The sequence below is a fragment of the Thamnophis sirtalis genome, unplaced genomic scaffold (assembly GCF_051295495.1).
Source record: "Thamnophis sirtalis isolate CommonGarterSnake01/CBP01778 unplaced genomic scaffold, rThaSir2_p1.2 scaffold_4, whole genome shotgun sequence".
In the NCBI taxonomy this organism is placed as follows: Eukaryota; Metazoa; Chordata; class Lepidosauria; order Squamata; family Natricidae; genus Thamnophis; species Thamnophis sirtalis.
The window spans coordinates 112,042,976-112,058,358 of record NW_028261384.1 but is presented as its reverse complement, the minus strand read 5'-3'; the positions used below and the strand labels follow the sequence as shown (position 1 = coordinate 112,058,358).

General features: G+C 40.5%; 2 protein-coding genes and 1 long non-coding RNA gene across 6 annotated transcripts in view; 1 reads left to right on the top strand and 2 right to left on the bottom strand.

The window, feature by feature from the left end:
• The window catches only part of ZNF219 (zinc finger protein 219), a 23,363-nt gene extending 15,803 nt beyond the window's left edge, over nucleotides 1-7,560 (bottom strand). For 3 of the 4 annotated variants that reach the window (XM_087713729.1, XM_087713733.1, XM_087713734.1), the window contains exon 1: nucleotides 6,837-6,984. The gene's annotated coding sequence lies outside the window, so the exon portion shown is untranslated. Of the gene's footprint in view, nucleotides 1-6,836; nucleotides 6,985-7,379 lie in introns of those variants that run through there. The other variant, XM_087713732.1, reaches the window with a different exon arrangement.
• LOC148046227 (uncharacterized) lies at nucleotides 6,555-15,383 on the top strand. Its single transcript, XR_015696468.1, has 3 exons — nucleotides 6,555-6,662; nucleotides 8,371-8,568; nucleotides 13,218-15,383. It is a non-coding gene; the product is annotated as an uncharacterized LOC148046227 (long non-coding RNA).
• The window catches only part of ARHGEF40 (Rho guanine nucleotide exchange factor 40), a 39,109-nt gene continuing 35,546 nt past the window's right edge, over nucleotides 11,821-15,383 (bottom strand). Inside the window, exons 17-19 of the mRNA XM_087713735.1 lie at nucleotides 14,521-14,673; nucleotides 14,328-14,434; nucleotides 11,821-12,919 (exon numbers count right to left, since the gene is read on the bottom strand). Coding sequence (XP_087569861.1) covers nucleotides 12,824-12,919; nucleotides 14,328-14,434; nucleotides 14,521-14,673 — 356 coding nt within the window. The 3' untranslated portion in view covers nucleotides 11,821-12,823. The remainder of the gene's footprint in view (nucleotides 12,920-14,327; nucleotides 14,435-14,520; nucleotides 14,674-15,383) is intronic.

Sequence of the window (15,383 nt, the reverse complement as noted above, 5' to 3'; positions counted from 1 at the left end):
ACTTGAGAGCCTTTCACTGAAGTAATATCTCATCTGAATATTATTTGTTCTTCTTCCACAAATATTCTAAAATATTATATGTAGGTGTGGTTTACAGGCCCTTCCTCCTCCTCTTAATGTTAGCTTACCTCAACAATACCAGGCAATGGTCACAAGCAAAACCATTAACAGCAGAATGAAATAATAAACAGTAGCTTTTATAAAAATATTGTTTTGGCTGTAAAAAAAATGTATACAAAGTTATGAGCAAGAAGGAAATAAGGCAGCTGAAGGAAACAGTGAGCTGGCAAGCATGGGTCTATGGAAGAAAAAATAGGACATCTCCCATGTTTCCCTGAAAATAAGACAGGGTTTTATTTTCTTTTGACCCCCGAAATAAGTGCTTGGCATTATTTTCGGGGATCTTATTATTTTTGAGGTGCAGAAGATGGCGAGTGTGGTCACCTCCTGGATGCTACTGTGTTGCAATATTTTCAGGGAGGGCTTATTTTAGCGCATGCACTCAAAAGCCTGATTGGGCTTATTATCCGGGGAGGTCTTATTTTTGGGGAAGCAGGGTAGAACTAGAGATAAATCTAAGGCAGCAGCAGATATAGTAGAAGATGAAGGATTGTTCAAGGGAGAGAAGAAACTGAACCAGTCCTGCTGACATGTGGGTCTCGTGCTAGCTGCTTTCCATTAATCAAAGTTTAATCATATGAAAATAAATGCCAGGAAATTCTGGGCAAAGTTACATATATATGATACGCACGAATATGCATCATATGCAGGTTCGCTCTGATTGACATGGGGTGCTCCATTTCACCCCATTTCACCTCAGGGAAAGCTGTCATCTTTACAATTATATTCATCTGGATCTCAATCTCCAGATGTTGGTAAAAGATTTCTGAATACTTGTGGCCTCTACTTTTGTGACCAATACCATGTGGATAAAAGTGTTAGCTAGCCATGATCCAGCAAAAATGCACTATGCATTTCCAGTTTGAAATCACAACTGGAGTGAGGCAGGAGCTATACAAGAAAATTAAGATATTGAGCAAAATGGATATTGAGGACACATTTCTTTATGTATAACTTTGTTATCTTCTTCCAGTAAGCTGAAGAAGGCGTATAGTCATGTCAAAAAGAAAGTACATCCTATTTTAGTTTTGTGGTTTTACATATCAGGACATAGTAAAAATCATCTGATCCTTAGCAGTTCTTAAAAGTAAGTAAATAAGCCTCAAGTGAACAACACAATGTTACACCATGTCATCATTTGTTTTACCAAAAGACACTTTTTAATTCACATAAGCATATTGGATTCAGAAATACTTCCTAGCCCAGAGTTGCCCAATGAATTTTACACAAATGTGAGTGAATTTTCATTAAGATCATAGCAAATCTCCTCCACACACTAATGTATGCATATTAGTACATTTGGCTTTTTTAAAAAAGAGAAATAAACGGAGGGAATCTCTAAGAATGAATTTTAACAACAGCTCCAATTCTTGAGGATCCTTTAAGAAAGCCAAAACTATTAAAAAGTTATAAATCCTACTATATTTGCTGTTAGCCAAAAGATCAAGAAGCATTCAAAAAAATTACATATGGAATGGTAACTATTTATTGATACAATATATTATACTCCATATCTTTTTTTCTCTTGCATTTTTTCTACTTATTTTTAAGCACAGTGTTTTTGTAGTATTTCTTTGTGGTTTCTTGCTTTTGTTTTTTTTAAATTTTTTGTTATAGTATTAAAAGCAATAAACATTATTTTAAGCAATAGATCCTGTAAACAGTTCCATCTTAAAATGGCTATAGCTATGGAGCCAATTTTCAAAGCAGTCTGAATTCTGAGATCATTTATCATGCTAAGCCATGATTTGTCTTAACCTGCCCCTGATGATCAAATATAGTAGCTGAATTCGCAAATAATGCTAAACCATACATCAGGAGTCTAATAAAACCTCTGTTGTGTCAAGGACTTTAGTAGGTTTTCCAGAACTTTCTGAGAGCTGTACAATAAAAATGGGTGGGCCGAGACTGTTTTTTGCAAAGATTTCAGAAGTTAAACAGACAAAACTAAAGTCCTTGACACAACAGAGACTCCTGATGTATGGTTTAGCATTATTTGCGAACCCATGCAAAAAGGTCTACGGCCAACTTGCTGGAGTCAATTCACCATGGTCAACTCTCCATGGCCAATTCACCACAGCCAACTCACTGTGGGACAACTCACTGCAGAACAAGAGTTACACTAATATCAGAGAAGTAGCCAAATAGAATTCACTAAAGAATACCAAAGGAGGCATTCCTTTGAATGTGAATTCAAATGTAATGACAAATATGAAAATATTTTTTAATTATTTGAAATAATTGAATTGAATTGTCCTACAGCGAATTGTCCGTGGCAAATTGGCTGTGGCGAGTAGACCATGGCTAGATGGCTGTGGTGAGTTCTCCCATTGTCCATGAAGATGTGTGTCCCTAGTTATTTTGGGCAATGCAAAAGGGATCGTGGTGTGCTACATTCTACTTCCAAGCTACTATTTTTTGCGTATCTTAAAATATAATGTATAAACTGAAGAGTCTAGATCTACATACTATGCCAATACCAAGCAAACTACATTAAGGTTTAATACAATATGTGAATTGTCATACAAATCGAATAAGCCCAATTTAATTCACCTTTTCTAAGAATTCAGGAGAGAATGTCCACTATATTTAATGGGGTCCATTTGTAGGCCTCTGAGCCAACATGAATTATTCTTTTTTTCAGCCCCAGTTTAATTAACCTGAAATAAAAATTACTTGGAGCATTAAGCACCGTGAGTTATGACCTCTCGACCTGTGTGGCTGTGTGATTCTTGGCTATTTTAATTACTTGTATTGTGTTCTATGTTCCCTTTTCCCCTTCGAGTTGTTCGCCGCCCTGAGTCCCTCCCGGAGAAGGGCGGCATACAAATAAAATAAATCAATCAATCAAATCAATGAATATAAAGAGCTAGCTGAACTGGTAGATCTGAATGAAAGTTCATATTTTGAATGTATGCCTGTACAATCTTGCACATGGAAGGAATCTTCTGTGTAACATTTTACTCCTTATAAATCTTGTCTTAGAAAAGAAAGGGTCTGTATAGTATGTGAGAGCTAACAATGAGAATGTAAGCAGCAAGGTGAAATGAGGTAGTCTTCTCTGCATTCAGAGGATTTAGCAAAAGGAGAAACAGTTGGTGGGCAGAAATCTAAACTTACATTCATAGCAGGGTTGAGTATGAATGAATCAGAGCTGTGAACTCATGCTGTTATCATATGACATGGTTGCCCTGCCCCCTGATAGCAACAGACCTCACAGAAGAACTGAGAAAAATTATGAGAAATTATCTATCTAGAGGTTATATTCACTACAGTAAGACAATACTTCCACAGAACTGACATTTTATGTACATGGCTGAATGCCTCATGTTTCATTTTGCTGTTTTTCAACTTCCTGTGCTTATAGAACCATAGGATCCGAGAGGCTAGACTTAATCTTAATTGTCTCAGCCTTACATCTGGGCAAAGCATATATTTTTCAGGAGCAGAACTGTCATGCCAATCCCCAGGATTCAATTCAAGTGACATACATTTTAGGTAATGTTTGAACAACATATGTATCAATTTTAACAAAATAATTCACAACTAGAGAAATGTCATAACTATTAACCACTGCTTTTAGAATTATAGAAAATGGCCTGTTTATTTATGATGACTTGACTCATACACTGCATTAAATCAGATTCACTTGGTTGTGGTTTATTGAATAAACTATAATAAACATACTTTCATAAACCCTGGTTTTGAAATCAGAAGGGATGGATTGAAGTACACAGTAAACCAAAACCAAACCACATTATGTTTTAACTATATTATATGAATTCAGCCTATCATTAACACAAAAACAAATCTTCCTCCTAGATGTCATTTCTTGCTGTTTTTCTTATGTACAGACCTTATCTGTGCCTTTAGAATTATAATCTGAAATAACGATCTACATATTCCTCTGGACATACATTTACCCCCTGATGTGCACTGCATACTTACAATGCCCTTTGAAACATGTAAAATCAGCACAATTTTACATGTTTCAAAGGACACTTTTACAGGATATAAATAGTATTGTGAGGAACTTGTTAAGCAAACTCCACACTACATTTTTTCACCTCTCATAGCAAAATAACTAACAGGACTTCTCTTTCCCCAAGGAGATCATGGAAATTGTCACTTAAATTATTTACAATCATGTTGTACATATCTATTAATTTGCCCTAATTCTAGGAAAGCAAGACTTGAGTGTTCAATCTATCCAACTCTGGATAGATTAAAAGAGCAGAAAAATTGTTGACAACCAAAGACAAAAATGGGGAGTGGGTGCATGGGTGGGTTTGACATGCTGTCTACATGCTATCCAAATTATCCTAGCAGCTCCGGATAATTTAATAGCATATTCTTTGGAGTAAATCATACTTCTTCAGAGCTGGTGCCCTTCAAAATATTAAATTACTATAGCTTCCATTATCCTAGCCTGCATGCCCATTGCAATTTGATAAGATGAGCATTATAGTCTAACCAAGTAGACTATAATAGAAGAATAGAGGCTGTAAACTCAGATAGATCTGTGACCACTTGTAGAGTTCATATGGAACATCTTTGAATGAACCAAGACAGTAAATAAGAATGTGGCAGAATCTTATTCATATTTTTTTTACTTGTAGAGACAAAGCTTTTTTTTTCAATATAGTAATCTTACATTGACATCACAAACTTGTACAAACTAGCCCCTGAAGAAACAGGCTAAACAACGCATCATGCTTCCAGGATGCACAGAAGCATTCCATAGGCAGTAGGGGCACTGCCTAATTTTCTTTTCATTATTGTCTGAAGAATAGCTCTGTGTCATTTGAAAGCTTACAATCTTGAAATAAGTGCAATTTGAAAACTTATAACTTGTTTAACAAAAGGCACCGTTAGGAAAAGTTACTGTCTCAGAAAGAGGACGCTCCTATCCAAAGCTTAGTTTTTAATAAAATAGGGAGCAGGGCTAAAATCTGATTGAAAAACAGCCCGTTTTGGAAGATCTGTCCCAAAATCAGAGTGGGAGCGGCTAGTTTTTGTTAGCAGAGAAGGGGGAAAAAACCTCCTTGTCCTTCAATTCATTTTAATTTTATTTATTGAAAAATTCAAGGATTATGCATTAAAGCTAAGCCCTGATTTACGCACTATACTTCAGATATTATACTGCCACCCTTATTAAGGAATATCTGGCTGCCTAAAATGGTGGCATAGCTTGCTGCACAATTGCTCAAATTAAGCAGCAATGCTGGTGGTATTCACAGGCCTGGAGAAAAGATAGCTGATTCATTTTGGCATCATGCCATGCTAGGCCTATGACAGTATCCTAATGACGAATGTGTTAAACACACACACACACACAAACACACACACACAAACAAGGTCCTTTGGGCCCACTCAGTGCAAAGAGGGCAGATTGTCCTGTTTTGTTTGTACAAAACACAGGGAGGGAGCTATTTTCTTAATGCAATCTAACTGTACCAAGGGGTGCTGAGGGTAGAAAATGCCAATTATTTTTTTTCCTCCTGAATAAACAAAATGGCTACTTCTTAGAAAAAGGCAACTTAAGAGAGAGGGGGGGGGGGGAAACAGTGGCAATTTTCAATGATCCCCACTCCCAAACTGGGAGGGTGGCTGGCAGGCAGGCCTTAAGCCAACTCCCGCCAACTTCCAAGCCATGAAGGAGTAGGGGGAGGAGGATATATGAATGGGAGCAACCAGTCTCCACACATCGCAACCATGCCATGGCCTGTGAAAGACAAGAGAGTGACTGTCCCAGCAAGACACAGATATTCCCCCCCCCCCACTTCCCACCCACACGCCCCAAACAAAGGGAGCAGCTGCCTCAGCAAATGCTCCAGTGCACATTGGAGGGGGGGGGGAATTGGAGGATGAGCCAAGGGAGCTGTTCCCAGTGACTAAGAGCTACTGATCTTCCTCCCACCCACCCTTCGACCCCACCCATAGTTTTCAATCTTTGAGAGCCTCAACTTAGCACTGGGTCATTAGACCACCGACCTTCCCACCTCTCTCCCTTTCCTTGCCAGTGCCCTAAAATGTTCAAAAAACTGTGGGACTGGGGAACAGAAACCACCACCTCCAAAGTGTGCCTGGTGGGGGGGAGGGTTTTTTTTTGAGGGGGAAGCAGAGCCGAAGGGGAAGAGAACAGTCTTTAAGTACAGCATCGGCCGTCCTGTATTACTTTCCGCCCCCCCCCCCGCGCCCATGGCTGCAAGCCACCTGCTCTTCCATCCCTTCTCCGGAATGCTTTCACCCCAAAAATCCTCCGTATCCCCCTATTTCCTCCTTCTGATTTCCGCAGAAGGGATCACCCCCCCACCGGCAATTTTAGTCATAATCACGTGGATGGGGGGCGAGACGAGGAACGGGGGGGGGGAGCGGGAAAGGGATATAGAAAGAAAAAAAAAGAGAGATGAAGGAAATCGCCCGGGTCATTCGGGGATAAGGAAGCCCGGGGCCGAAGCCAGGCGATTTCCGTGCGCCAAAGCGGTGCGCGCCCAGAGCGTAGCCCGGTGCGGTCGTGCGGCCGGCTGCCTCCCGCCCCCGTAAGAGGAAAAGTGAAGCCCGGGCCGCGTTCCCCCCCGCCCTGCCATGCACCTGCTGTGGGTGCCGGGCGAAGGGTGGGGGGGAGAAGAGACGAGCGGCCGGGCTGGCGGGTTTTCTGGGGAGGGGGGCGCACGGTGGGCGGGCGGACGACACGGCGCAGCGCAGCTACTCACCAAGGCGCACGGCGAGGCGGCGCGGAGGAGGGGGCGCTCCGGGGACCCGCCGCGTCGTCGGGGCTGGGCCGGGGCGAGCAGCCTCCCCGCCAATGGGGCTCCCCCCTCTCCTCTCCTCCTCGCCGTCTCTCGCTCGCTCGCTCGCTCGCTCTCCCTTCCTTCCTTCCTCCCTCCCTCTCCCTCTCTCGCTCCCTTCCTCCCTCCCTTCCATTGTACGGAGCCGCAGGCAGCGGCGGCGATTTGCATTTCTGAGCCTTGCGCGGCGAGGGATCACCCGGCTCCATTGTGCGCTCCGGCTCGGCCGGGGCAGCCCTGCCTCGAGGGAGGGGGCAGCCCGGGTTGGAAAGGAGGGTGAAAGAAGGAGAGAAACATCGAAACACGGCCAGCTTTGCTCGGGCACCGGGCGTGGGAGACAAAATATTCGTCCCACGAAAGTAGACACTTTACTCCGGTGCATCCAAAACCTTTCTGCCCAGTTTTGCCAGGGCAGCCCTAGGAGCGATCAGAACGATTAGAGCCAGAGAATAGTAGATTGCCACTTACTTCATTTGCTTCCCCCTCCCCCGAGAGAAAATGGCAGGATGGGTGGCATTACTCTGGCACAAGTTATTGTCTGCACTCTGATGGGGGCCCGCGGAGGGACACACATCCAGTTCTGGGATGGTATTTCATACAGGAGGAAAAAAAATAGCACTGTCGTAAGCCAAGAACTCCCTGCTGCTGTTAGAGTCAAGCAAACAGTAGTGCAATTGAAGATTACAGAGAAGAGGATTGGAGAGGCAGGATCAGCCTGTCTCAGCCTGCTCAGTTGGGCCACGAAAGGGGGTGGGCAGAAGTGCTGGTAACTTGGCACAAGCAAGCATTGTCTGCTTTGTTGTAGATTAGTGGAAGAAATCAATACAATTTTTTGGGATGACGGAGTGTCCCTGGCAGGAGGGAGGGGAGCAGAATGTTAGCCCAGCATAGTTAGGCACAAACTGGCTTTGTTTTGCTGTGTCCAGACTGAAGGCACAGGCCGGGATTGGCATCACTGATGCTTGACCACACGGTCATTTTCATATCCCAAAGCGTCTCATCTTTTAAGGCTAATACAATACAATAGCAGAGTTGGAGGGACCTTGGAGGTCTTCTAGTCCAACCCCCTGCCTAGGCAGGAAACCCTATACCGTTTCAGACAAATGGCTATCCAACATCTTCTTAAAGACTTCCAGTGTTGGGGCATTCACAACTTCTGGAGGCAAGCTGTTCCACTGATTAATTGTTCTAACTCAGGAAGTTTCTCCTCAGTTCTAAATTGCTTCTCTCCTTGATTATAGTTTCCACCCACTGCTTCTTGTTCTACCCTCAGGTGCCTTGGAGAATAGTTTGACTCCCTCTTCTTTGTGGCAACCCTTGAGATATTGCAACACTGCTATCATGTCTCCTAGTCCTTCTTTTCATTAAACTGGACCTACCCAGTTCCTGCAACCGTTCTTCATGTTTTAGCCTCCAGTCCCCCAATCATCTTTGTTACTCTTCTCTGCACTCTTTCTAGAGTCTCCACATCTTTTCTACATCGTGGCGACCAAAACTGAATGTGGTAGAGCTGAAACTGAGCATTGCTGGGACAAAGGATGAGATGCTGGATGGCTTCTAAAAAGCACAAGGAGGAACGGGAAGGCAAAATTCCACTCCAACATTTTACTCTGCCATGGGCCGCAGCCAAGTTTGTGAGCAGCAGCAGCAGCAACAGGTAGGTTGTGCTACCACTGAGTAAGAGTCAAGCCCTGTCTGTGCTTTGTTACACCACACTGCTGACAAGCAGACCTAAGTGGTTCTTCCAGGCATGTGGTCTGATGGAAGGGCCTCTCAGTGCTGCTGCTCAGCCACTCAGGTCAGTCGAGGAAAAGGAACATTCTGGTTGCCAAGCAACCACAAGTCAGGTTTTTATCTACCTCTCATGTAGCTTTCTAAAGAATGAGAAAGTGAGCACACCAGCCAAATATCTAAGTCAGGAAAACAGATGGGAAAGAGGCCAAATCAACTTGGCATTGTGTTCTCCCTAAAGGGGGAGGGGGACTATTCAGAAGCCAGGGAAAGTAAATGGATAAATGACAGTGTGAGCTGAAAAACCCTGATTTGCTGAGGGAGGGGTAGATAAAAGCAGGTTTAATAAAACTGCGTAGGTACAGCTATATACACGAACAACGTACTGTATTTGTGACTCAGAAGTCCCACTGATTTCAATGGGATTTCTGTCCAAATATGTACCTAATTGCAGCCTTGTAAAACTATTTATAAATAAAGCCTTGCTGAAAATAGCTTTTTCTCCATTAGAGATCCCTCCAAGTGAAAGAAAAGTCTAAAGGATGATACAGCTGATGTAATAACAAAAGCCACTTATAGAAACAAAACTACCCAAATCTAAGCTTATATTCCAATCAAAATAATGTGAAGAAAATGCTAAATTAACTTTGATCAGAGAAAAGATACTATCTGTTTCTTGTTTACTAAAAAAAATCAGACTTTTACATGAAATAGAAAAAATGAACTTATGATTTATGATTTTGATTAGGCAGGATAGATATAGAAAGAAGAGAGTTATGTAGCCTAAAAGGGAAATGTATAGTTATAACTGAAGTAAATAAGATTGGAAGCTACTTGTGTGGAAAAAATACAGTACTGTAGCTTTTAGACATGAAGAACAGAAATGATTATTGTTTCAGCAGGCTTTTCTAAGAAATATAATCTTGTTAGGCAACTCTGATGGAATATCAGCTCTGTTTAGTACTTACAATGCCTTGCATTTATTGTAGTTAATAACTAAATCACTTCAAATAGGTTAAAATGTGCATGATATCCCCATATTTTACCTTCCCCATGAAAATTGGGCCTGAAAATGCTGAACATTCAATTCCAATATTGATTTATCCATTCTGATTTTTCTAAACCAGTAGAATTAAGAATATTCCCTATCTTTACAGCCCAGAAAGCAATCGCAATCTCCATCAAATGAGTCCCCATCTTCTCTCATTCGTTGCTCAGTATGTAGCACTGAAATACAACGTAAAATTTGAAGCTAGTATATGTGTAAAGTTGTGGATGCCACAAAAATCTGGGCTAAATACACACTAATGACTGGATGTTAAAAAGTTTTTTTACTCTCGACAAAACCTTATTTCTTACTTTCCCATTTTGTTTAGGGAGGAATTATTTAGAGGGGAGGGAGCGAGACTATATTCTCAAGTATATGCTGCAGTTCCTTCCATTTAAGCATGAAGTGTGGCCCGAATATGAAAGAGGAAAAGAATGTCATCTGATTTTAGCAGCAAAAGCAAAGCTAGGATAAGAATACTGAATCATGCCCCTAATTCACTATCAATCATCACTGGAATTACTCAAAAAGTCAAATTAGCCATTCTTAATTGTATGTTAATAACCCCAATACTGTTTATATTTTAATACTAGCAGGGTGGCATAGAGGAAGAGAGTCACTGGGACTAGATTACACAGGGAAAGACAAACACCCTGAAGGGAAACAGTTCCAGTTGCTACCTGGATAAAGTTTTTTTTTCTCTATAGTTAATTGGAGAAATAGATGGTTTTCATTGAGACTATAGCTCATGAAAAGATTAAACATCCTTCATGTTGGTCCTATTGACTAAGTGAGTGTGTACACAATAAAAAGATGTCCTTGTTTTTTATTTACTTCATAGACCTGTCTGTTTAGGGCTTTGAGCAGGGCAACAACCCAGAAGTGATTTGCTACTGTCTTCCAGAATGTCTTTTGACTTCCCAGGCTTACCTATATCCCTGATACTTGTGGTAGTCCCTTCCAGGTTTCCTAACTAGATCTGAATTAGCTTAGTTTAACTATGGTCAGCTAAATGTGCATTTAAAACAAAAATAAAAGTTATGAATGCAACTGGGATAATCCTAGTGTGGCCCTTTTAAGAAGAAACTGCACACTAAAAAAATATACAAGCAAATATAAACAGTTTGCAAGAAACAGTTTGTGTGTCTCACCCATCAGTTAGCAGAATTTTAAGTGTCCCATCTAGTTGCTCTTCAAGTTGCATAATACTGATACATCTTACAACTTTATGGACAGCATGGTGAAAAATTAAATTTCATTGATGCCTCTTTAATAAGATTTAAATTCAGCACTATTAATTTATGCTGGTCAAACATAAATGAGCACCAGGCTCATCCAAAACTGGTGATAAACAAAAGAAATAATTCTGCTCCAAAAAGGATTGTAGGACCACCTCGTTAATAGAAATGAATAGCAAAAGAGATACTTATAAAGTATTGTAATCCTTTCAGTTGTGGGAACTGATATCTCAGTATTTTTTTAAAAATAGAAGAAAAGTCATGGCACAATATATTTAGTGGCATTTATGGCAATATTCAAATGTCTACTAATACTGCTCAGTCTCAGTGCATTATTCCAATGGTATGACTTTATATTCTACATTACTTCTTGCATCTTCTTACAATTTGCTTGCTTTTGAAGGAATAATATCACAATAGATATGACCAATATTGAATTGCCCTTTGTTCCCACTGAAAATCATTAAGTGCAAGTATCTTAATATGGATTTACCTCAGTGATTTTTATCACTTTTTCTATGTGGGCAAAAAAATAAAGTCCTATATTAAATTCCTAGAGGATATATAAAAAAGGGACAGATGCCAAATAACTCAACTTACCAAATTAAAAAAAATCTGTATCCAGTAGTACAGTCACATTGCTTCCCCCCGTTCAAAAATTAGAAACTCTTGTTCAATTCTAAATATAGCACCATTTTTACTTCTTTATAGATTACTTCCCCCAATCAGAATTATAGTAAACTGCATATAAAAAAACCAAACAAGTCAACTTTATGCTACAGGGAAAAGCAACCATCCCTCTTCCCCAGTCTTTGATATTTTCACTCACACTGCAATAGATTTTCACATGGAAATTGGTTTTGTACAAATCTTGTTCCTTAAACAAGCCATGTTGGTTATATTATTTAATCATCTCAAAAATAATTTTGAAAATTGAAGATGTATGTTTGCAGTTCAAGGATCTCTTCCTTATGCTCGGGGTAATCATGAAACAATGATTCTCATGTTTCTTCAAACTGCAAGAATGTAGGGGTATAGTTTAACCAAGAGCTCTTCATCAAAACTCCCTGCATAGAAATATTAACAAACATAAAATAGATATCTAACATATTTTAACTCTCCTTGCCATGCTGATTACTCTACAAAATAAGATGCAAAACAAAAAACTCAAAATCCCAATACAAATTGACAAGCACCTTCTTTGCATTCTAAAGTGGCACAATCCCAGAGAAATTGTTATCTTGAGAGAATCTATGGCATTGTGCATACTGTACATCATTCTTATACTGTTATTACTCTTCTTATCTTGAGAAACTCACCTAAAGATAACTGATCCTATTTTAGAAGGGAATAGTTTTTTTATACGGCAATCACATACCCTTCTATGTAGCCCAGATGCCCTCGTTCTTCCTTTTATTCTAGAATTATCTTGGAGAAAGTTCAGGAAATTGATACTGTAGTTGCCTAACAACTGCAGCCTAGATTCTTTCAACACCCAGTGAAGAGAGAAAATACCAATCAATTTTAAGACTAAAGGTTAAGACTGGAGATAGGGTAACCAATAAATGCACAGATTCATATACACTGGGTATTACCATATTTGATCCTCAATAGAAGATGATTCAACCCACCAAGTTCCCTCTTTCCCAGCAACTTTTAATTTGGGTGAACCTGGAAGTTTCCTAGTTGAGCTTCACAATCCAAGAAAATGGCAGAAAAGGCACTCAATGAGTAGTAATCAGGCAGGACATGGAAATCCCACCGTGGAATATGACCGATCTAGATGCTTCTGTGGAGTGGTTGAAGAGCCATCAGGAAATGCGTAGGAGCAAGTCACAATATTGTTGAATATGACCATCCATTTGTGTCCCAATCCCCAAGTTGCTGCAATGATCTCAAACTGTCCTGTTCCCAGAATCCCTAGGAACTGAATCTTGCCGTCCATGGCTTCCTGGCGAGAAGAGTTTCCGATGCAGGCTCCACACCCAACGCTAAAAAGAAAAAGCAAATCAGACTCTAGAAATTCATCACAAAATTTAAATATGTCTGTTGAACACTTATTCTTCCCTTTCAAGTTTTCAATCTGCACATCTCTACTTTATATTTGAATCTTTAAAATCCATTCTGACCTTATGAAATTTAATATGAGTTTAATTCTTAATACCATTATGCATTAAATAATACATAGCACTAACCAACATGCAATTAGAAAGCAGCACTTTGTAGCACTTTTTTTTTTAGTATCCATAGCATTTCAGCTTGGTTGCTTTCTAACTTGATCTCCTGCAGATGTGTTCCATTTCTACTCTCATCAGCTACAATCAGCATCAGCAAGAGATGATGAAACTCGCAGTACTGGAAGGCATCAAGTTGTTCACTATGTTACAACAACTCTGCAAGATTGGTTGGTATTTCATTATCCAGACGGAGGGCTAGAAAACTCAGCTCACACTGTTAGCCATTATGTTAGCCAGCTGCATAGATATTAGAGGAATTTTAAACAGCAATAGTGATATAAAGACAACTGCATGGCAGTGGCACACAGGACAGAGAAGCTATGGGACGGTGGAACACAAAAGGAAGAGCACCTGGACACAGAATCACTCATTTAACAGGGATGAAGCAGACATCCTGAAGTATCCCTGTAATATAGACTGAAAGAAAGGCTCTTGGGAATATTATGTGCTGCAGCTTCAGGGAAATGGGGATGGCAGGGAGCAGATACAGGAACGGAGTGGGAGGTTGCACAAAGGCAGAAAAGTTTGGCAGGTGGCTGTACCTGGCCGCCCCAACCTCAGAGTGGGGTCACTGGTTCGTCAGCAATGCCAAAGCTCTGGCAAATAAAGAAAAAAAACAAAAGCCTTCAGGGATGACCTAATGAACCCTGGAGAGGAAGGGGTGAAATAGCTGAATCATACTATTTGGAACACAAAACACATAACTCTTAAAATAGCCAGAAGGGTACCAATAGCTGAAAGATGGTCTTTCACAACTTTGTGATGGGACAGAAATGGCAATGGTAGGTGAAAAGACTTGGGGGCACCCTTTCATTCGGGGCAAGTCACATTCTTAATAATGATTTCTATAATCAACAGATTCAACTGCTAATAATTTCTCTGATTCACAGTATTTCAGGCCGTAACCACTTCTCCCCAGGGAATGAGGTGGGGTCACTTCCAAGGGATCTTGATTATAATAATGAGATGTCTAGGTTGAGACCCTCCCTCTGTATGTTTTTGAAAGCAAAAGTTAATTCAAGTAGAATGCCAGTCTAGCACAATTTCCCTTTCCCCACATATAGCCTGAAATAATACAGTCAAGAAAAAGTATCAAATTAATGAAAGAACTCAAATTACAAATCCTATCACCAAAAAACATTTCAACACTGAATAAACTCACCGACTGATGTTGTCCTAAAGCAGAGCTGCTGCCAGGCAGTGAACTTCTCCCCTGCCTAAGTGGTTCATGGTGGCTTGGGGAGGTTCCCTCTGACCCAGAGGTGTGAGCTGAGAGGAACACAGAACATAGTTAAGCACCAGTAGAAGCAACTACTAGTCTCTTGAGAGGGTTGATAGAAGAATAGTGATGCTACCTCTCGGGATGGGCTTGACATCTAAGTCCCATTCCTCTTCCTCAAAGTGGCCAGGGAGTGATAAACCAGGAGGGGGACCAGGGCCAAGGCCCAGAGGAGCTAAGCGCTGAGAAGGGCAGGAGGACAAGCTCATTGAGACACTTGGCTGGGCAGCTGAAGAGAAGTGAGAGGAGGGAGAAAAAAAAAGAGACAAACATCCAAGGCATTTTGATTCAGTACCCCTGTCCTTGAGAAGACCTCTCCCTCTAGTGTTTGTTCCCATCTCATTAACAGAAAATGTTATTTCAACCACATTTTTGTGGCCTTTCTCCATTTTAAACTCATGTTAATAAGGCGGGGGGAATATATTTTTTTGGTCCATTCTTTGCTTTCTGGTTACAGAGAAAAATGTTCTGAGATTGATCCACCAGTTTTCACTGTTTGCAGATCTATTTCCACTCTTCTCTTCCCTGCAATTTTTTTTGTGTATAGTAAAGGCAATGGCTACATTTACTTAGAGTTAATGCATCACTGCACTGTCTGTTCCAGTTTGCTTGTTACTGCTTTTTTATCTTATCAGTTCTGAAGCAGCCAACTGCCTGGAATGTAAGGCCCCATCCATAAACATGCAACTCCCACTCCTTCAAAAACAAAACAAAGGGAATGTATCAAGATTAGGCCTATCTAGAAACCCCAGTCATCATGATGCTGGAAATCAAATGACATCATCAAAAGTGTACCTTTGTTTCAAACTCACTTGATCACACAAAGTAGCACTTGTTTTGTCTGACAGATCTAGTTCTTTAAACTTATGGGGGTAATGATACTAGAAAACTGCATTGATTGTCTTTCAAAATAAAATTATTGTTAATCTTTGACATAGA